At 45.4% G+C, this 22418-nt stretch overlaps 1 protein-coding gene across 3 annotated transcripts in view; it reads left to right on the top strand.

The window, feature by feature from the left end:
* The window catches only part of MUC13 (mucin 13, cell surface associated), a 29967-nt gene extending 13931 nt beyond the window's left edge, over positions 1–16036 (top strand). For 2 of the 3 annotated variants that reach the window (XM_059162931.1, XM_059162929.1), the window contains exons 5-13: positions 663–769; positions 4465–4520; positions 7829–7989; positions 8471–8590; positions 8904–9036; positions 9683–9720; positions 10747–10831; positions 12920–13121; positions 14795–16036. In XM_059162931.1, coding sequence (XP_059018914.1) covers positions 663–769; positions 4465–4520; positions 7829–7989; positions 8471–8590; positions 8904–9036; positions 9683–9720; positions 10747–10831; positions 12920–13121 — 902 coding nt within the window. In that variant the 3' untranslated portion in view covers positions 14795–16036. The remainder of the gene's footprint in view (positions 1–662; positions 770–4464; positions 4521–7828; positions 7990–8470; positions 8591–8903; positions 9037–9682; positions 9721–10746; positions 10832–12919; positions 13122–14794) is intronic. The other variant, XM_059162930.1, reaches the window with a different exon arrangement.
* Positions 16037–22418: the final 6382 nt, after the last annotated feature.

Here is a 22418-nt window from a genome sequence, read left to right as displayed (position 1 = left end):
GTGTTCCTGTTTCAGCACTAATAATCTCATTTCTGGGATCCACTCTAAGTAAATGACCCCAAAGATAGGTTTGTGCATAGATGTTGGCTGCAAACATTTTTTTTTCCTTTTAAATAATCAGTAGCATGAAAACCGAAAAATGACTATCAATGAAGATAACACTTTTTTCATAGAGTATTATACAGTCTCTGAAAGCAATAGTTACGAAAAAAAAAAAAAATAGTGATGGGTGGGAAAGGCACCCAGCTGGCTCAGTTGGTAGAGCATGTGGTTCTTGATCTCAAGATCATGTGTTCAAGCCCCACATTGGGCCCATGTGGAGCCTACTCGAATGAATGAATGAACGAATGAACGAATAGACAGGCAGTTATGAAGACTAGGTAATGTTTGGAAAAATGCTTTTTATGTAACAATAGTTAAAGAAGACTCATGGAATGATGACAATGTAAACTAACGCATGGAAAAAAAGCTGCGAGAATAATACCAAAATAAAAATGGTTGTGTTGGGTTGGGTGAGATTTTGGGTCACATTTTTCATCTTTCTAGACTTCCCATAATATCATCAATGTTTAGAATTTTTAAGAATCATCTGTGTTTTAAACAAAATGTAAATGGACCCTCTTTACATTAAATATTATAAAAAGATTCTGCTTAAATTTCAGGAAAGTTATTCCCTGGAACTATTACAGTGAGAGTATCAGAAACATCTGGTTTGGAAGATGGAAATTCTGTGGCCTATCAAAACTTACATTTTCAAATTACTGATTTTGTAAGTATTTTCCAACCCTTTTCTCTGTATAAGTGTTCTTCATTTTAACACTTTCTTGCAGCACATAGGACTGGTGTTCAGGTAGGACACACTGGTATAGCTATCCCAGTTGCTGAAATAGTGAAAGGCACACTTACTGGTTGGTTAATTGCCGCTGTCCTGAGCCCCCTGGTGCCTGGTTGCCCAGGTCCTCCTTGGACCCTTGGCCCTCCCCATGATCTGCACCTATGTGGGTAATACCCGGCATGGCAGAGGGCCTTTAGAAGATTTCTCCAGCCCTGCCATGCCCATTGATAGAGAAGCTATTAGAATTTTTTTTGAGTAGCTATACCCAGCATGGAGCACTTCATAGGGCTTGAACTCATGACCCTGAGATGAAGACCTGAGCTGAAATCAAGAGTTAGATGCTTATTCAACTTAACCACCCAGGTGTCCCTAGAATATTTTTAAACAGACACATCAAAATAATTATGTTTTAAAATAAAACTATTTGGGGGCACCTGGGTGGCTCAGTGGGTTAGGCCACTGCCTACGGCTCAGGTCATGATCTCGGGGTCCTGGGATCGAGCCCCACATCGGGCTTTCTGCTCAGCAGGGAGCCTGCTTCCCTCTCTCTCTCTCTCTCTGCCTGCCTCTGCCTACTTTGATCTCTCTCTGTCAAATAAATAAATAAAATCTTTAAAAATAAATAAATAAAATAAAACTATTTTTATAGAATTGGAGAGAGGAAAAAAACTGAAGGTCTTTTTTCCTTTCTACAATCAAATTTACATACATTTCTATACCAATCTGGCTTTTTTTTTTTTTTTTAATGTTTGTTAAGGGAACTCTGTTTGAATTAATATGTCACTTTTCTCCACTGTTAAGAATCTCAAAATGAACAATAGCGTCATTTCATTTTGATTACTGTGAGTGAATGTGTCTGCATGAAAAGGAATGGAAATCTCCATTCTTGAGCCACAGATGTTAGATCTGAAGGAGCTTTTACAGGACCTTCAGCCAATGTTTCCGAAAGTTCAGCTTTAAAGGGAAAAAACAGTAGCCTGTAAATATGTCTTAGAACCCTAAGTGGAGAAACTCTTATAAAAACTAAAGAAGACATTGAAGACCATATCTTTCAATTCAGAATTATTTCACTACAAAAGAGTTTTATAAGCAGAATTGGTAGAACATAAAATATCATTGTCCAGATGATTTCTAGATAACATGAGAGAGCTTGTGCTCATGCCCAAACAGCCCCTGCTGGCGAGGCTAGGATAAAAACCATGGCTTTAGTAGCCCAGCCTTGGCCTTAGCCCCTTGTCATACCACCTGAGCTGACCATGACTTACCCTCTCATCCCGGACCTACATTCCAGCTCTCCCACTTGGATGGTACTCGGTGTATTGAGTCGCAACATCAGTGTGTTCCTAATTCCAGGGAACCCCTGTGTTGTCCCGTGGCTTCACTGAGCTGTGGCCACTATGTCGCCCAAGCTTGCTTTGGATATGGGTGTCCCCTTCTGCCTTCAGATACCAATTTTAAGACTTGATCTCAGTCAGGTCTTAATTTCAGAGGGACCAGGGGGGGATAGAGCATTCTTCTAATTTCCAGGAAGCGCTTCTCCTAAAGGGGATAGTGGGAACTCTTTTGCAGCTTCCTGGAGACAGGAAGAGAGAAGCAATAGACTTTCTTCAAGGTCCTCTTAGCAGACGCTTTGTAGCCCTGGGGCGTCCCAGCTCAGGCCCTGTGTGTCTCACAGCGTCCATTATCTACCAGCTGGATCCAAACAGTCTACAGAGGGATTTGGAGTTCCCCTGATATGTATGTGCCTGGCATTTTATGTGTAATATTTCAAACTAAAAACAGCCCAACAGAAAGGATGGTACTACGGTGCTATTTTGCTGATGAGGCCACCAAGGATCAGGAAGGTTAAGTGACTGTAGGTCACCCAGCTGATGAGGGAAGAGGTATGGACTTCATCCCAAACCTCCAAGCTGCTTCTCGAACTCCTCCTCACCTGCTGGCTGTGTTGTACAGTAGAAGCCTGGCAGGCCTGTTTGGGTAACTCCTGCCTTCTTGTCCAGACTTCAGTTTGAGACATGTATATCCCAACATCCTCAAAGGGTGACCTGGAAGAATAAAAAAAGAAAAAAAAAGGGGAAGGAGATACATTCTCCTATGCCAAATGCTAATTTTGTAATCTCTCTTCTTTGGGAATAAGAAAATTAGATGGGCTCTGGTCAGTAGGCCAATGAGAGGGACTTTGGAGGACATCCATTGAACTTCCAGGCCTCTGATGGTTTACAGAAATACCAGCTGCTCCTCGCATTTAAAAGAATTGAAAAAGGCATATAGATGTGTTCTGGACAAAAGGCTACCCAGAAGAATTAGAGTGTCAAATTTATTTGAATTTGACTAGAAGAAAAGAGAAGTAGCATCTTTCTAAAATGATATTGGTTGCCATGAAGAGAAAAATAATAAAAAGTCATGAAGTATAAAAGTTTGCACCAACCCAGTTCAGTGATATGTGAACTCATATGATAAAATAGGGAAGCTGGGCCTGTAGAGGGGAAGACTCGTCCAAGTCATATCTTCCACATTTAATCCATTCCGTCATCTGTCTGCCAGTGTTTGTGGAACAGTTCCTGGGGGTTGCCCTGTGCTGAGTGCCGTGGACTAGGGGAGGTTATGTCATCAGAAAGAGAAAAAACACCCTATTCTTGGCATTAATAAACTTAACGTGCTCATGGGGACCCTCACCCCAACTCCACCTTACCCCTGCTAGAGGTTGCAACTTTATCTCTGGCCCCTTGCAAGTATCTGGAGTTGTCTTCCTAGTAAGACGTACCGTACTGGAGCCCCACCCAGCACCCAAAGCCATGGATCACATATTCCATCTCACTGGATGCACACTGTAGCCCCCTGTGGTAGGAATTACTCTCCTCTCCAGGTTTCTGAAGAGAAAGGTGAAGTTAAGCCACCGTGCAAAAGCTGACACGGAGAAATTTGGCTTCAGATATCCTTCCCCGTTCAGCTTGCTCCCTTCTGAGCCACGCTGCTTCTGAACATCCCTGTAGACTCCTTTCCTCTCCCCATCCTGGCACCATTGCCTAAAATGCTCGGAGGCTAGTCTCCTTTCTGAAGCTCCGCCTGGTTCTTGGCAACCAGAAGTGTCTTTGAATTTATGCGGTAGATTGTGTTGCCCTGTGGCGTTCACCTCTCCACACTTCAGGGTGTAGACCCCTGACTCTTCACGGGGCAGGACCCACCTGTCTCCACCATCTGTCTGTGGCATGATGCCTTGTCAAGGTGGGCGATTAAAGAAGTGTTCCCTGGGGGAATGGAGGAGTGCACGAAGCGTGCTTGTAGAGAAGTCTTTAACAGACATGCAAACCACGTATACAAAACTCCACGGGGAGTTTGAAAACACAGACTGAGTAAGCTGGGCACCTTATTTTTAAAAGTATGATCACTGATTGGGCTGGGTGCCTTGGGTCTTTTTCCTACATAACTCTGACATTTCAGAACTGTATTAGTGTAAAACAAAAATTAATCAAAAGGTGTTAGAGCCCATATAAGGGACAGATTGCTGTGATGAGCCACGTGTATTTACACAAATGAGGTTAGAAATGTATTTGTGTGAAAACTCAGATCTAGGATCACGTTTCCCCCCCTTTGTGGTTATTAATACATCTCTTCGCCTTCCTCCACAGTTTAAAAGCATATTTGCCAATTCTGATTATGGACAGACTGTGATTGATAAAGTAAGGTAAGTTTGCTAAGGACCGATGGGATACTTGGGAGGCCGGTGTATGTTTGCCTAACTTCGGGTCTTCTCTGGAGTTCTCTGAGGCCCTTCAGTGGCAAATCATAAGAAGAGGTGGTCAGTCTGAGCACTGGAGGGGGCTGTGCTTCCAGTGTCACACTGACCCTGGCCTGGATGGGCTGGTGGTAGCTTGGGGCAGCAAGATGCTGCCTGTGATTGTCTCCTTAGCAACCTGGACACATGGCCCAGGGGCTCCCTCGAACCAGTTGGTTTGGTTTCATTCCTTGGCTAAAACCACACCTGGTCAACCCCTAGAATGTGCATTCCAGAGGGCAGGGAAGAGAAGGAATGGCTCACAGTCATCTCTTTTCTCATGGGATGGGAAGTAAGGGAGACAAGAATATCCCAGTCACAACCTAGCTACTGAGGGCCAGCAGTGAGCTCTTTCTGTAGGAATAACAAGCAATTACTGAGCATATCCATATGCAGTGACCAGTGCTGGATGCCACCTGGGGACCTAGAGAGACAGAGGAGTCTCACGAAGTTAGTGATTCCATCATGGCCTTCCTTCTCTGAAGCATATCAATACACATGCACTACAGGCTGGGGAAAGAAGGTTCTAAGGTGAATGGAGTTGTACAGAAAAGGCAGCCCTAATGTAGTTACATTTTAGGGTTCTCCTAATCTGTCTTGATGAGCTTTGTCAGATCCTTTGTGGAGTAAGACACGGCATACCTGTTTGATACACACACATTCAGAGGAGACCTCCTATAAAGATGGTGAGGTTGGAACTTGGCAGTGTACAAGGGGCCAATGCAGTTGGTAGCCAAGAGGCCAGTGAGCAGCCTGACGGGGGAGGCATGGGGCTCACATGGCAAGAGGAAGACACCAGTCGAGGCCCTGAAGCTGGATGTGGGTATGCGGCAGACACCTGCTGGAGTGCCGTGCATTGTTTCTATCTGTGTCGCTTCTAGAATAGGGAACCCTACAAGTGTGATAGAGAGCTGGTCCCATGGGGTCATGGTGGGGAGGTTCCCTGATACTGTTGCATACATTTCCTTTTTAAAGGACTTACTGAAAGGGAGCCAGGAGCGTTCAGAGGCAACCTTCTACATAAGAGAGGGTTTCAGAGATGCATCAGCTCGGGTACCCCAGGGGATGTGCAGGGCCTTCTCTCACCTAGAAAGGCATTTCTTCAGCTCTGGTCCAGTGCCCTCTGCTCCCTGAGCTCTTTATCTATGACACCAATGTTGGAATCGGAAGGATCCTCAGAATTTCTCTCTCAAATCTCTCTTCAGAAAGAGGAGGCAGGCTTGGGGAAGCTGTGACTAGTTTCATTACAAGCCTACTGCCCTGATCATTTATGCTATGTCATTTGTCATTAAATATGTGGCGGTTCCATTGTTCCTTTCATTGTAATATCTTGCCCCCTAAATTGGAGCGTGCTCTAGTAGCTTCTTTGAATGAACTGTGCATGGCATTTCTTTCCTATCCTCACTGCAAAAAGATACCAGAGATTTCTGGTCATTTTCAACTGATAAAGAATGACTTGTATCAAATACCCTTTTCTCACTGCCCTGTATATTCCCTAGCCACCCCTAAATCCTATCATGAATGAATTGTTTTACTTTAGAATCTGAAGCCCATTTTGTTTCGGGAGACTTCCTTTGGTGATGACTGTTCCTAAACACAGAATTTGGTTCCGATTTTGGATTTTCTTGATTGTCCTGAAGAACTAACATAGCTGTAAACATTTTCTTTTTTTTAAGATGTTATTTATTTATTTGACAGAGAGATCACAAGTAGGCAGAGAAGCAGGCAGACAGAGAGAGAGAAGGAAGCAGGCTCCCTGCTGAGCAGAGAACCTGATGCGGGACTCGATCCCAGGACCCTGAGATCATGATCTGAGCTGAAGGCAGAGGCTTAACCCACTGAGCCATCCATGTGCCCCTGTAAACATTTTCTAAGTAGGTTGGCTATGTTTCCAAGCTTCTGATGTTTATTCAAAAGTCAGAATGGAAAAAAAAAAAAAAACAGGAAAAATATATCATGAGTCTTAAAAATGCATACCACAGGTTGAAGAGGGAAGGAGGAAAGTCCTTTTTTCCCCTCTCTCTCTCTCTCTCTCTTTCTTTTTAAGATTTTATTTATTTATTTGATAGAGATCACAAGTAGGCAGAAAGGCAGGCAGAGAGAGACGGAGAAGCAGGCTCCCTGTGGATCAGAGAGCCCAATGCGGGGCTCTATCCCAGGACCCTGAGATCATGACCTGAGCCGAAGGCAGAGGCTTAACCCACTGAGCCACCGAGGCGCCCCCCACCATCTCTTTTAGTGGTTGTATCACTTGATTCCTCTTAGATGGTGGAAGAATTAGAACTTGGCACGGCGGTTCTTAGGGCTCCAAACTGTAGTGTTCATGTCTTGCTCATCGCAGGCACTTGGTATCTGGGGCTCTGATGGTGTTCTGTACCCCTGCTCCCTACGCCCCACCCTCCCTGTTTCAGTCTATCACGAGTACCAGCTCAGCAGGAGACCTACTCTCCATTTTCTACAGAAAGGGGCAAGTTTCAGATGTTCTGTGTTCTACTTTTGGTTAGCTGCAGACTTCTAGCTCCTAAAAAGGATTGTCCACAAGTTTTCTCAGTATCCTTCAGCAGGACATCGTTTGGCTGGAGATTACTGCTGAGCACACATTGGAAGAAAGCCAGATCTCTGGGCCTATAAATTGCCATCTTCCTGCACCCTCAGGCCCACCGTATTTGGGCCCCAGTTATGGATATAGGAGAGTGGATCGGGACTAGAGCTGGGAGGGGTGGCTGGGTGGGTCAGTTGGTTGAGCATCTGCCTTTAGCCCAGGTCGTGATCCTGGAGTCCTGGGATCAACCCCCACATTGGGCTCTCTACTCAGCAGGGAGTCTGGTTCTCCCTCTGCCTCTGTGATCTCTCTCGATCTCACTCTTTCTCAAATAAATAAATAAAAATCTTTTTTAAAAGGGGGGTGGTAGTGCGGCTGGGTGGCTCAGATGGTTAGGTGTCTGCCTTCTGCTCAGGTCATGATCTCTAGTTCTGGGATCAAGCCCCATATCAGGCTTCCAGCTCAGTGGGGAGTCTACTCCCTCTCCCTATGCCTCTCCCCCTGCTTGTGCTCTCTCTCTCTCTCTCTCTCAAATGAATAAATAAAATCTTAAAAAAAAAAAAAAAAAAAAAAAAAGGACTAGAGCTGGGAGACTGGGAAATCTGAGAGGTTTTGAAGACCGGTCTGTGGACCTTTTAGTTCAGTTCATCAAGTGATGGATTCCTTTCATTTTCAGCATCTCGTCTTCAGCAAGATCAGAGATGCGTGCTGGCGACAGTGCTGTTGTGGTTGAGGTCTTAAACATCTTCGCAGAAACTACAAAAGAAAATGAGACGACTGTGTCTGAATCCATTACAAATGCAACTCATAACGGCACGAGTGGTATGAAATACCATGGTAAGCATTCAGTACTTTTCTTCGAAGTCCTTTTGGTGAACATTTCTATTCTCTATGAGAAGCAGGGGGGAAGAAAAGCAGGAGACTTGAATCCACAGATGGGCCCTGTTCCAGTTAACTAGTCATTCCTCCTCCCTCTCTTCCTTTGCTTGGTTCTATCCTTTCCAGCCGCCTCCCAAGCCAAGTCATCACACTGACCGGTTAGTTTGCTTCTCTCTTTGGAAGGTAGGAAGAAAGGAGAAACAAGGCTTTATACCAAGGTGTAGCTTCCAGATGATCCCAGAAAGCCTTCCTTGCCCTGTGTTTCCTTCAGGCTGACTCGTCAGCCCCCAGCACAGCTGGAACAATTCACTTTTGCTGTGTTACAAAGCACCCCTAAGCTTAGTGGCCTGAAAAAAACCACCATTTATTTATTGCCTTGCCGTAATTCCCCTCCCTTTTGTCTTGCTGACCATATTTTCGAATTGTCTCTGCCTCTCAGCTCGAAGTCTGTGTGATTATTATGGTTGTGAACCAGAGGAAGACCACTGTAGCAATAATTTGCTGTGTAAATGCAAGCAGGGGATGGAAAGACCTAATGCCCAGGTCCCTGTGTGTGTGGGTGAGTGTTCCACTTGCTTGTAAGTGTTCTTTGCAACCCATGTGTTCTCTTCTTTTGCATTTGCAAAATATGAGCTTTACTGCTCATGTTTCCATGTGCATTCCAGAGTCTGAGGGGTGTGGAGATGGGCTTTAGACACATGGACCTGGTGAGGCAGCTCATATGCCTCTTACAAGGACTGTTTGGGTACGCAGCTAGGGAACACCTCGCTTTACCCAGGAAAAACAGTATTAAAAAATCATGTTCTGTGGCATAGCACTTTGGGGGTCAAAGGGGTTGTTTCTGAAAATAACTCAGAAATTTTCTTTTGAAGCTTCTGCTGTCAGATGTCCCGACACTTGCAGTGCAGACCACAATAAGCAATGCTTAGTGAACAAGAACACTGGGAAGCCTGAATGCGTGTGCCTGCCAGGCTACAAAGAAAGTGATGGCGGGATCTGTCAAGAGTAAGAGAAGTCACTCCTTTCTCATCTTCCCACAACAAGAGCTAGCCACAAGGGATGGATGTATAGCATATGCATGGGTTGGAGTGCTGCCATACGTTGGTAGGTGTAAGAGCACCATCCTGTAATCGTTATCGGCATTGACAGTTCTAGAACATTCTCTGTGTGCCGGAACCGTGCTAGGTAATACGCGTCACACAGCAACACTGTCAGGAACAAATTCGTTTCCCATTTGCCAGAGAGCAAAGTGAAGCTCAGAGAATGTCAGTAACAAGCCCCAGCTTCCAGGCAGCAGTTGAGTGGCAGAGCCATGTGGCCTTGCCCCCGAGGGGATTCACAGTGCTCTGTGCCTCTGGGTTTCAGCTTAGTTTGAATTGCTGGATCTCCCTGAAGCTCAGAGGATGGAGGGTTCTGTCAGTAGGAAATGGGACCACTTGGAACTGTGTCCCCTTTTCTGCCTTCCAGAGTTCCATGGAAGGTGCTCACCTGGAGGAGTGGGAGGACAAGGAAAGGCAGTGGAAGAGGAGAAGGAGAAGGGGGAGCAGGTAGAATGAAAGGCAGATGGAAAGGAAGACATGGCAGTTGGGTGGGAACTCTGATGTGTTCCTCACAGAGACTCTACACCGTGGTTTCCATTCTTGTATCTTAGGTGTGCGTTTGGTTACAGTGGAGTTCACTGTGAAGACCGTGAGTATAAAAGTTTTGCTTTGTTATTAAGCTTCTGAGAAATAGGGAACACATTCAGAATTCTGCCCAGGATTCAAAGTCTCTGGTTCCCTTCAAAAAGAGCTAAAAAATCTGCCTACATTCTCTGTTCTGCATCATGCCAACCCATGCCTGCCTTGCGGTCATAGGCAGCAGCCCCTCCGTTAAAGCAGATGGCGGAACCCGGCCCAAGAGGTGGGTTCTCGACTTGGCCAGACCAGAGGAGGGCGTCCTGTCATTCTATTCATTTTCTCTTACTAGCAAGGATAAAAGACAAGTATATTCCAAAACTGTTTGTGGTTGTAGGAAAGCAGGACTAAAAACCCTTTAAATACTCAAGTCTTTTTGTCCCCAAGCTGTTTACTAGCTTGTGATATGTTGTTGCCAGTTCAGTTGCTTTTAAGTTGATTTTAATAACATTTCACTTCATGTATCAAAAATATTTTTCAACATGTCATCATTGTAAGAGTTACATGACAATTTTTTTTTTTTCTCTTATACCTTGTGTTTGAAATCTGCCATGTGCTCAGGCCACCTTATAGCCACATTTGCCGTGCTCTATAGTGTGAGAGAATACAGGTAGCCATGAGCCCTCCCCCCACTAATTCTTGCAAGCCTCTGTTAGTGACAAAATGTAACTCTAGCCTCATTCGTCCTGCTTATCAGCAAGATGAGACTCGTGGGCAGCCAGAGGCAGCAGAGCTTAGGAAGAGATGCATCCCTCTGTTGAGATCTCATCTCCACAGAGTCCAGGAAGGCCCTGCCCCCAGACCGCAGCTGCCTCTGTGTCTACGGTCTTCTTTTATGTGACAAGGCAGCCTCTTTGATTGGGTTCTAAGGACATAGTAGTGGGGGTGGCGCTAAAGGAGATGAGCCACCCCTCCCCCAGCCTGCCCCCCAAGCTGGCCCTGGTGGGGGTGGGAACTGCTGGGAGCACCGGGATCTGTGCAGTACCCAATGGGGGTTGCTTGTGAGAGGCTGTGCCTACTCTTTGCTTTTCCTTTTCAGAATTTCAGCTGATCCTCACTGTCGTGGGCAGCATTGGTGGTGCCCTCATTCTCTGCCTGATGATCGCACTGATTGTCTTATCAAGGTACGGAGGGGAGCATCCCTTTCCCTAGGGCACATCACCACCAGCATCATGCTCAGTCTTGCTGGGGCAAAAGAAGGGAGATAAGGCAAAACCTCTCTAGTACTGTTGGCTCTCTCTCTTACCTTCATTTGCTTTGGCTTATGGAAGCCATACGTGATTACTGAAGAGAACAGAAAAATGTGTAAAGGAGCACAATTAAAAAATCACTCAGAACTTATCTACCCTAAGACAACTAATATTTTGGCATATTCTTTCCAGATTTTTTCTTTTCAAATGATTTTTTTCCTTTTATTTTTTTAAGATTTTATTTATTTGACAGAGGGAGACACAGTGAGAGAGGGGACACAAGCAAGGGGAGTGTGAGAGGGAGAAGCAGGCTCCCCGCTGAGCAGGGAGCCCAATGTGGGGCTCGATCCCAGGACCCTGGAATCATGACCTGAGCTGAAGGCAGATACTTTAATGACCAAGCCACCCAGGCTCCCCTCAAATGGTATTACAGACATAATTTTGTGTCCTTTGTGTGGGTTTTGTTTGTTTGTTTTTAGAGAGAGACAAGCATGTGCCAGGGGTGGGAGGGAAGGCAGAAGGAGGAATACCAAGAGCGTGGAGCTTGACTCAGGGCTCAGTCTCACAACCCTGAGATCATTACCTGAGCTGAAACCAAAGAGTCAGACATTTAACCAACTAAGCCACTCAGGTGCTCCATCCTTTGTGTTAAAAAGAATACATTGTTGAACAGCTTAACAAGGTCTGTTTTTACTTAATTGTATAATGTGACCTAACAACCATTTTCTGATGGCCCTGAAACTCTCCATTAGTAGTTTTCAGCCCCACTCATGTAGTCAAGGATCATTCGTCAAGGCCCTGGGCCCAGTACCCTGTGGCAGGGGCCTGACCTGGGCTTCAGCTGAGCCCTATGCCTTGTTCTCTCTGCAAAGCCATTTTGCAGGTGCCTTAAGTGCTCTTCCGAAGAACTTGCGTAGAGTCCTTTCATTTATTCAACAAATATTTAGATAAATTTCCCTGCATTAACTGGGAGAAAGAACACTGTTATCTCTATTCCATTCGAAATGTGCCAAGTGGGGATGCACTTTGGTAAAAACAAGCTGCTTGTGGGTGACACTTCGCTCATATCTTATATTTTGGCAAAAGAGGTATTTTTGTATGATAATGTGAGAGGATAAATAGATACTGTTTCTTTTTTATTAGTCGAGTTTGATATTAACTCTTCCCCACAGCCTTTATTACAAGGACGCAAAGCTGTGAACCAGAAGTGTGAGTGTGACCTTCCCTTTTCTAGGAAGATGGCCAGAACATTCTGTTCTGGAGCAAGGCTGTCTCCTCCTTTCGTAGGAGGATTGCCTATCTGTCTTGGGTTTCCAGCATCCTCAGGGGCTGTGTGTGGAACTTTGTGACCCCACGACGGCTATGTTTCTCAGCTCCTGCTTCCTGCTGCAGAGCGAGGCTGGCTCCTAGTTCAGCCTCAGGTTCATCGTTCCTGGGAGCACATCAAGAATTATTAATTGCTTGCCCATTCCAGAGAGAATGAAGCTTCTCTCCTCCTCTCCTTTCCTTAGTTAGACAGGAGTGCTCCCAAAGGGCGGGAATTCTTCCATAAGTTGGGCTGGCTCCTGGGTTCACAGGGTGAGTGGGTCCTCCCTTTAACATTTCCCTTTAACATTTCCGGTAGGAGACAGTCATTCTGGGAGTGCCCTGTGGGCATTAATATTATTAGCAAAATTTGCATGAGACCAACTGAACTGGATGGCAGTGTTGGATCAGTGTTAACAGAGAGCTTTTGAGGAGACTGTCCTAAAACTTAGGGAATGTACAGTGAACAAAGTAGTGAAGCATTATGGGTAGTGGGGTGTCAGGTATAAACGCTTATTCTTCATGTTGCAGAAATGGTAACAGTTGGGGAATCTGGGTGGGGGCCCATGGAAGCTCTGTATAATTTTTGGTGTGTACCTTATATGTAAATTTGAGATTATTTCAAAATTTGAAAAAAAATTTTTTAAAAAGAATACTAACATTTGCTTTAAGGAACTTTCTGCCATTGTCAAATCCTAATTCTTATCACCCTTATAGCTCAAAGAACAAAAACAAGAATATTGAAGAAGAGAATTTGATTGAGAACGACTTTCAAAATCTGAGACTGCAGCAGACGACAACAGGCTTCAGCAATCCCGGAGCAAATGGGAGCATCTTCCCTAAAGTCAAAGCAAATGTCCCTGGTCAGCCACAGAATCCCTATGTGCACCAGAGAAGCTTGCCTCGCCCTGACTACTAGGTGAGTCAGTGGGCTGGAGAGGGAGTGGGATGCCCAGGGCAGAGCAGGGACAGGGACCAGACCATTGTATCTTCATGTCCTGGCCGCAGGTTGTTTTGTTTGTTTGTTTGTTTTTGCTTTCTGATCAAAAGGGAAAGATCGGAGAATGCCCCCTCCTCTTGTTTTTGTTTGTTTTCCTGTTTTTTTTTTGTTTTTTTACTCCCTCTTATTGTTAAGTGGCCACCACTTGGTCTCTAACACTGACCATCTACGTGACTTGTAGACACATCACTTAATTTCTCTGACCTTCTGTGTCCTCAGCTATAAAAAAAGAAAAACAATTTAGATGCCCTTAAGGTCCCTTTACTTTATAAACTTTTCCAGATAGGACTCCAGTCATTGTGATGACAGTTTCCAAGCTGTTTGAGGATCTAGGACCCAGGTCAGGGAAGAACTGTTGGATGTAAACAGGGTTCTGTCCCATCCTTCTAGCCTGCCCATGTCAAGGCAGATCTCTCCTTTCCTCCCCACCCAGACCTCAAGGCATAACCCAGTTAGTTTCTACAGAGATAAGGCAAGTGGTGCTGGTGCTGTTTTACTTCCTAAAGAAGTAAGAACAGGGGAGGGAGGGAGAGAGGGAGGGGTGGAGGAACGCCTAACTTCCAGAAGAGTCGAAAAATAAAGAGGGTGGAGGAGGTGAAGGCAGCTGGGGTGCGGCAGAGGCAGCTGAGGAAGGGGGCAGGGGCTCCGCGTTCTCTGTGCACATTTCTCTTCTGCAGACTTCCCTGGGCGAGCACACTGCCCGCTGAGGCCCTCAAGTCACTATGACCGTTCTGGGAAAACCTGCCTTGTTTCTGTTTTGAAATTCCATGATTTATTTTTTAAAGATTTTTATTTATTTATTTGACAGAGATCACAAGCAGGCAGAGAGGCAGGCAGAGAGAGAGAGAGGAAGGGAAGCAGGCTCCCTGTTGAGCAGAGAGCCCGATGTGGGACTCCATCCCAGGACCCTGAGATCATGACCTGAGCTGAAGGCAGAGGCTTTAACCCACTGAGCCACCCAGGCGCACCCCCCATGATTTTTTTTGCACATGAAGTTTTCTTTAGTCGTAGAAGTCATTAGTTTCATGTGGGTACAAAGGTTTGACTCACACGAGGCGTGCCATGTTGGGCCAGACACGTGGTCTAGTCCTCAACAGCCAAGAGCCTGAGTTCTGTGGGAAAGCCTGCTGGCTCCACCCAAGGGGAACCTTAACTGGCAGACTCCTTATAAACCTCCCTTCCTCCTTATGGAGGAGCCTTCACATCAAGCATCCTCTCTAAAGAGAACGCCTTAGAGGCAAAAATAAGCATGGGATTTAGAGCATGGGTTTGGCGCCTTGCCTCTTCTGTTAACTTGCATCAGCTAAGTGATTTTGGATAAGTTATTTACTTCTCTGAGTTTGTTTTCGCATCTGTGACATGGACATAAGGATTTTTATCTCATAGGATAAAAATCAGATAAGCTACTATGGACAGAGAACCTAGAACAGTGACTGTTCTAATTTAAAAAATAGTATTCAAACAGTGTTACTTGAAGTAATGGTACAAGTGTGTTAATCTGCTCTTTCTCAGATAGATCTGTTGTAGTACTTCTTTTCTAAGAGTTTGTTTTGTTTATTTCCCCATCTTTCTCTTTCTCTCTTTTTGTCTAGAAGGGTAACAACTGGGCACCCTCCGGGGCCCTCAACCCAGTATCTGAGCTTTTGTTTTGAGTGTTTAAAAGATTAACGGAGAAGCAAGCAGCCATGAAGATCTGGCCTTCAGAATTCCTCTGCCACCCAGCACCCAGCCTCTCTGGATGGAAGTTGTGACTGTTTGCAACAGATGCAGCTTGTTCGCTACGTACCTATCAAATTGAATGCACATAGTTGCTGTTAGCACTTGTAAGACAGATGATTTTGTCCAATCAGTACAATGGTTAGTTTTTGTTTTTGTTTTGTTTTGTTTTTTCCTGGTGGGGCAACAATAACCATTTCCAATCTAGAGGAAAACTCCCAGGATTGTGGACTCCCGGGAGAATGTGGCTTTGAGTTGATCACCTGCAGATCTGTGACCTGATTCTGAGCGACTCTTAGGCGTCAGCTATGGAGGTCCCCGGGTGTGGGAAGAAATACCATCTTTTAAGGTTCTCGGGCTCATTCTCTACTAAGTTAAATAGGATGCTACTTCTGTCCCTCCAGTGTAGGCATTTCATGACCCTTGCCCTGCCGGGAACCTATGACCTGGCCTCACACCAAGGACACAGAAGAAAAGACACGTCTCTCAGCCTGCCCAGGAGGGCAGGATCATTTTGATGTTAATTAGAAGGCCAGGACTAGAACTGCCCACCATGGAGTACATTCTAGAGTTTCTGAAATGCCAGGAACTGGTAGAGGCGGAGGAGGAAAAAACAAAAATAAAAACCATAGCCAGGAGTAGGAGGAACAGAGACAGAAGGAAGCTGGGCTGGCAGGATGAGTACAGGACGGTGCACGTGGGGTCCACCTTGGTCCTCAGATCCCCCTCCTCGATGAGCGAACGGACATTTCCTCCGATTCATGTTCTGCCCACAACTTGGAGCCTAAGGAAGTGTGAAGAGAACACGCCAGGAGCGAGAGCTGGAAGACACTTTGAAACTGCAGATTCTATTTGGCTGATGGGGAAAGAGGGAGCTTCTGCTCAGGATCTGGATGTCCAGCCTTGGGACGCAGACTCCAGAGTTCCTTCACAGAGGCCTCGGCCTCCTCTGTGGCCGCCAGCGTGCACACAGCTACAGCCAGCACGCACTTTCTTTAATGTTAATAGTGTCCTTGTTTGTATCTAATGTCTGGTCCCCTTACAAATTATTTTTATTTGTTATTATTATTTGTTCTTACTATTAACTGTAAGAGGTAATGAATAAAGTGTCTTTGGTAGATGGTGTCCTTCCTTGTGTCCTTCCTTACCTTTAGAGTGGTTAGGAGATGCCGAGGGAGAGGGAGAGAGAATCTTAGTCATCCTCCCCGCTCGGCACAGAGCCGACATGGGGCTTGATCGCACTACCCTGAGGTCATAACCTGAGCTGAAATCAAGAACCTGACACTCAACCGAATAAGCCACCCAGGTGCCTCTAGGCTCACTTCCAATAACAGACATGACACATGGCAAACCAGACTGACTGATATCTGTAGCCCTTGTTAGGGGCTGTTAGACCACCCAGGGTAATTTTTTAATCGTGTAGTAGATGTTTCTGGCTGCTGTCCCTTGAACATCCTACTTCTCTCCCATTATGAAGCTGCCAAGCATTTTGGGTGGGACCATTCTGACCCCCAGTTCCAAGGGCCCAAGCCAATCAGTGGAACCCCATTCCCCCTGTTGTTGATGGGTTTAGTGATCACATGTTATAAGTGGATGCAGTTAGAATAAAGCCTAGGACACCTGGGTGACTTGGTCGGTTGGGCGTTGTGCTTTCAGCTCTGGTTACGGTTCCAGGTTCCTGGAATTGAGTCCTGCATCAGGCTTCCTGCTTGGTGGGGAGCCTGCTTCTCCATCTCCCTCTACCTGCTGCTCTGCCTACTTGTGATCTCTCTCTCTTTCTGTCAAATAAAGAAAATCTTAAAAGAATAAAGCTTAAATTTTACTAGGAGGCTTGGAGAAAGAGAAACTCTTTGTTCTCTTGACAAAGTGGGCTTGAGGATATGAGGCCTTGGACTGCTTCAGTTTCGCTGAGCAGACATTCTCCTAGCAGAGCTAAGAGAACCATGGAAAAATGGGGCAGGAGTCCTGATCAGACCATGCCTGAAGCATCTGGAGTTTACTCTTGATCCACTGTGTGGAGCTGAACGCATCCTCACTGACACCACTTGGCTTTACTCTTGTGTTCACAAGGCTAGGGGGTAAATGGGATTAAAGAAACACCCTTAGGAGCTCTTAATACCTATAAAGACATTAGATATTCATCAGGTCATAGCAACAGAAGTAATGTAGATGTAACTTAAAATGGTTGACCTTTTTAAAAAAATATATTTTATTTATTTATTTGAGAAAGACAGCATGAACTAGGAGGAGAGGGAGAAATAGGCTCCCCGCTAAGCGGGGAGCCTGACAGGGCTAGATCCCAGGACAGGACCTGAGCCAAAGGCAGACTTAACTGACTGAGCCACCCAGGAGTCCCAGATTGGCTGACCTTGTAACATGCCATCACAGACTTTATTCCTGACTTGCATGTTACCTCTACATTTTAGGATGATTTTTTCCCCCAAGATTTTATTTATTTGACAGACAGAGATCACAAGCAGGCAGAGAGGCAGGCAGAGAGAGAGAGGAAGAGAAGCAGGCTCCCTACCAAGTGGAGAGCCTGACGCAGGGCCCCATCCCAGGACCCTGAGATCATGACCCGAGCTGAAGGCAGAGGCTTTAACCCACCAAGCCTTGAGAGAGAGTGTGTGAACATGGGGGGAAGGGAATGGAAAAAGCAGACTTGGGGATCATGACCTGAGCCAAAGGCGGACACTTAACCGGCTGAACCACCCAGGTGCCCCTACATTTGAAGATCATTCTGGATTCATTGTTAGAAGTAGGCTGTTTGAACCTCTCTTCTAAAGAGTCCCCCCTTCCTTGTGGCATACTGGACCTCAGCGTGCCAGTTTCCATCACTTTGCAAATGTCCTGGGCCATACGAATTCTGGCTTCATGACCAGAGTATCACCCATTTCTCACAGACTCTCGTTGCTATTGTTTAAATAGAAGGAATTCTCCAAATACATGTGTAATGTTCATGAAATGACATTCACATTCAAAGCTGTTTGAGTCTTACATAATATGACCTACAATTCATTTGTTTCTGCTCACTGGGAACTTCGTGAAGTTTTCCACACTTACTGTCCGCCAGCCTTGGAGGGCTGTCAGAACAAACTTTCTAAGATGCAAATCTGGTCATCATGCTCCCTTGCTTGAGGCTTTCAGGGCTTCTCCACTGAGAGAACAAAGCTCACAGAACTAAGGCAGACTCTCCTGGCTCATGTCTCCTGGTGACCGGGCTGCCACCACCAACTGCTCCAACTTTGCTGAATCTCCCCACCCCACCAGAACCTGCTGTCCTGCAAACACACCTCCTCTTCATAACTCCATTTCTCCACTCATGCTGTTCCCTGCACTGGGAAAGCCCTTTCCTTAAAATCTTTTTTTTTTTTTTTTTAAGATTTTATTTATTTATTTATTTGTCAGAGAGAGAGAGAGCGCACACAAGCAGGCAGAGGCAGAGAGAGAAGCAGACTCCCCGCCGAGCAAGGAGCCTGATGTGGGACTCTATCCCAGGACCCTGGGATCATGACCTGAGCCAAAGGCAGTGGCTTAACCAACTGAGCCACCCAGGTGTCCCTAAAATCTTATTTTAAAAAACTCAGTGGCAGTGGGGGGAGTGCACCTGGGTGGCTCAGTCAGTTATGCGTCTCAGCAGGGAGTCTGCTTCTCCCTCTGCCTGCCACTCCCCCAGCTTGTGCTCACTCTCTCTCAAATAAATAAATAAAAACTTTAAAAAAAAAAAAAAAAAGCCCTTTCCTTCAACGATCTCATAATCACCTCCAGCTGTCTTGATCAGCGAAACCATCTCCTGTGACCAGCTTTTCCCAATCTTCTCCCACAGCCCTCTCCAGGAGAGGTATGCTTCCTTCCCATCCCAGCAGCACCCTGAATCTACTTCCCCTGGGAAGGAGGTGGCACACGGTGAGTCTGGGTTTCCTTCTCCCCAGGACAATACCTGGCATGGAATATTAAGTAATTGTGAAACAGCAATGTAAAGCCGGCTCTCCCAGCTCAATCTCGAGGAGTATGTTCATTACATGGTGATGGTTCGTTGTGGTGATGGTTTCACAGGTGCATCAAAACTTGTCCAATGGGGGGCACCTGGGTGGCTCAGTGGGTTAAAGCCTCTGCCTTCGGCTCGGGTCATGATCTCAGGGTCCTGGGATCAAGTCCCGCATCGGGCTCTCTGCTCCACAGGGAGCCTGCTTCCTTCTCTCTCTCTCTGCCTGCCTCTCTGTCTACTGGTGATCTCTGTCTGTCAAATAAATAAATAAAATCTTTAAAAAAAAAAACTTGTCCAATGGTACACTTAGTATATGTACAGCTTATTGTAAGTCCATTATATCTCCACAAAGCTATTTTTGTAAGTGGGGAGTGTACTCTCACACAGGGGTTTCTCTGACCTTGATGGAGGCATCCTCTGATCACGGCTCTAAGACGGGACAGGAATGTGCACATGTTATTCTGCTGGTCTCTACACTAGAATGAAGGTTCTCTGAGGTCAGTCCTAGGGGAAATGAGCTGGAGATGGGATGCTGCCCAGCCAACGGCAGGTCTCAGCTCTACATTGGTGTCACCCGAAGTTTAAAGGTCACTGATGCCTGGGCCCCAGAGCACTCCATTGGTCTAGGGAATCCTGAGCAAAGGGATTGCTTAAGCCGGAATGTGTAGCACATTTTGAGAATCACTGTTTTAGATCAGTGATTTGGTTCCTCACAGCTGAGGCCCAGATCACATCATTTCCCGTTCCTTCCCCTGAGAGTTCAGAAACCAGGAGTCCGTTGTGCACAAGAAGCTTCAGTGGGCTCTGAGCATCCTCTGGAGAAGGAGGACAGGCCTCCAGTTGCCATTAACACCAAAACAGTTTGAGACATAAATCTCTGGGGCAATTTTGCCCGTGAACCAAACGACCCCCAACCCTTCCTAGCAACTGGGCAAATTTCATGGCCAGTAGGTGGCGCTATATCCTTTGACTTCCAGAAAACCCAACTTCGGACCAGGGACTCTTCAAAAGGCTCTTTTGACGTCCTAAATTTTGATTGCACTAATAATTTCTCCTCTACTTTTCCCTGGTCTCTTCAAATGCTCGCTCTTGTGCCAGAGAAACATGAATGTTTTCACATTCATGATATTTGTGCCATTTTTACTGGGTCCTTAGAGATCAGACATGGTTCCCTTTATTGGCTCTAAAATACCTGAGTATTGAAGTAGTGAGTATTGAAGTAGTGTTAATATCATATTATGGTAGGGGCGCCTGGGTGGCTCAGTGGGTAAAGCCGCTGCCTTCGGCTCAGGTCATGATCTCAGGGTCCTGGGATCGAGTCCCGCATCGGGCTCTCTGCTCAGCAGGGAGCCTGCTTCCTTCTCTCTCTCTCTGCCTGCCTCTCAGTGTACTTGTAATTTCTCTCTGTCAAATAAATAAATAAAATCTTTAAAAAAAATATATCATATTATGGTACATAAAATTTGTTACAACATTCAGATAATCAAGGTTTTCTTTCTTTTTTCTTTTTTCTTTTTTTTTTTTTTTTTTTGAGTGGGGAGGGGCAGAGGAAGAGGGAGAGGTTGAATCTTAAGCAGGCCCCATGCCCTTCTCTGAACCTGATCTGGGTACTATCTCAACCCTGAGATCATGACCTGAGCCGAAATCAAAGAGTTGAACACCTAACTGAGCCACCCAGGTACCCCATCAGTGTTTTATTTCATGGCGATTTTCCAAAGTAAAAAAAGGAATCCATTTTCACAGAAAAATTATTCAGTTAAGAAAACAAAATGTCACCAGTAGAAGGTCTCTTTCATCCACTTTCATGAGGTGAGCAGGTCTGGATGGGTTTTTTATTTTTTATTTTCATTTTTTACATTTTCAAAATTTAAATTCAATTAATTAGCATATAATGTGTTATTAGTTTCAGAGATAGAGGTCAGTGATTCATCCGTCTTATGTAACACCTAGTGCTCATAACATCACATGCCCTCCTTAATTTAATGTCCATCACCCAGTGACCCCCATCCCCCCACCTACCTCCCTTCCAGCAAACCTCAGTTTGTTTCCTATGATTAAGAGGAAACGTTCGTCTCTGTCTCTGGTTTTGTCTTGTTTTCATCTCTTCCCCTATGATCTTCTGATTTGTTTCTTAAATTCCATGTATCAGTGAGATCATCTGATTAACTTATTTTGCTTAGCATAATACCCTCTAGTTCCATTCACATTGTTGCAAATGGCAAGATTTCATTTTTTTGATGGCTGAGTAATATTCCTATGTGTGTGTGTGTGTGTGTGTGTGTGTGTACATCTTATTAACCTATTTGTCTGTCAGTGGACATCTGAGCTTTTTCCATAGTTTGGCTATTGTGGACATTGCTACTATAAACATTGGGGTGCACGTGCCCCTTCAGATCACTACATTTGTATCTTTGGGGAAATACCCATTACTGGGCCATAGATAGTTCTATTTTTAACTTGTCAAGGAAACTCCATACTGTTTTCCAGAGTGGGTGCACCACCTTGCATTCCCACCAACAGTGCACAAGGGTTTCCCTTTCTCTGCATCCTCACCAGCATCTGTTGTTTCCTGACTTAACTAATTTTCTGGCTGGGTTTTTTAGAGAATGAGGTTGGAAAGAGGCCTGGGGTACAGTATGGGGGTCTTCCCCTCAACCTCCATGCTAGGAAATATGGCTTCTTCTATTCAAAGAAACTTGGGACAAAATCATCAAGGACTCAGAAATTCCTGCAAGCCTGATTTTCTGAGCCCACAGTATGACATATGGTCCACTGGAAGAATTTTCTTCCGCCTCCAGGTGAGACAAGGAAAACATTCTGCAAAAGTCTATTCTGGAAGGTTTGCATTAGGTATTGAAAGATGAGTCAGAGTTTACACGTTGGAAAAGATCAGGGATAAAGACTTCTGTGAAGAGGAAACACAACGTGCAAAGGTGAGAGTGCAAAGGTGAGAGTGTTTTTGAGGCTGAAATGCCGGGTCTGGAGCAAAGGGCCTTGTGTGTTATATCCCCATTGGATTCCTAGACTTTTGGTTACACCAAGTATGCACACTGCCTTATTTTTCTAAAAGCAGGCTAAACAGCTACAATTGGTAAGGTATTTACTCAAGTCCTGTCTTCTGTAATAGTTATTTTTAATTTTTTTAAAGATTTTAATATATTAGAAAGAGAGAAAGAGATCACAAGCAACAGGGAAGAGTAGAAGGAGAAGCAGGTTCCCTGCTGAACAGGGAACCCAAGGCAGGGCTCGATCCCAGGACCCCAGGATCATGACCTGAGCTGAAAGCAGATGCTTAACTGACTGAGCCACCCAGGCATCCCTCAAGTCCTGTCTTCTGAGGTAGAGTAACTTGCAAGACCTCAGTGGTCTCTCTGGAAGGAGGGAGCCCAGCTTCCTCAAGTTATGGCTCCGCCTCGCGTCTAGCTTGGCTCTGTCCTGCACACCACTTGGAAAGCAGTGACTTGGGTGACTTCGACTAAGAGCCACAAACCCCCACAGCTAATTACAATTTG

The sequence above is a fragment of the Mustela lutreola genome, chromosome 2, assembly GCF_030435805.1.
Source record: "Mustela lutreola isolate mMusLut2 chromosome 2, mMusLut2.pri, whole genome shotgun sequence".
Lineage (NCBI taxonomy): Eukaryota > Metazoa > Chordata > Mammalia > Carnivora > Mustelidae > Mustela > Mustela lutreola.
Note: the sequence above shows the minus strand (reverse complement) of the source record. Positions and strands in the feature narration are given on the sequence as shown.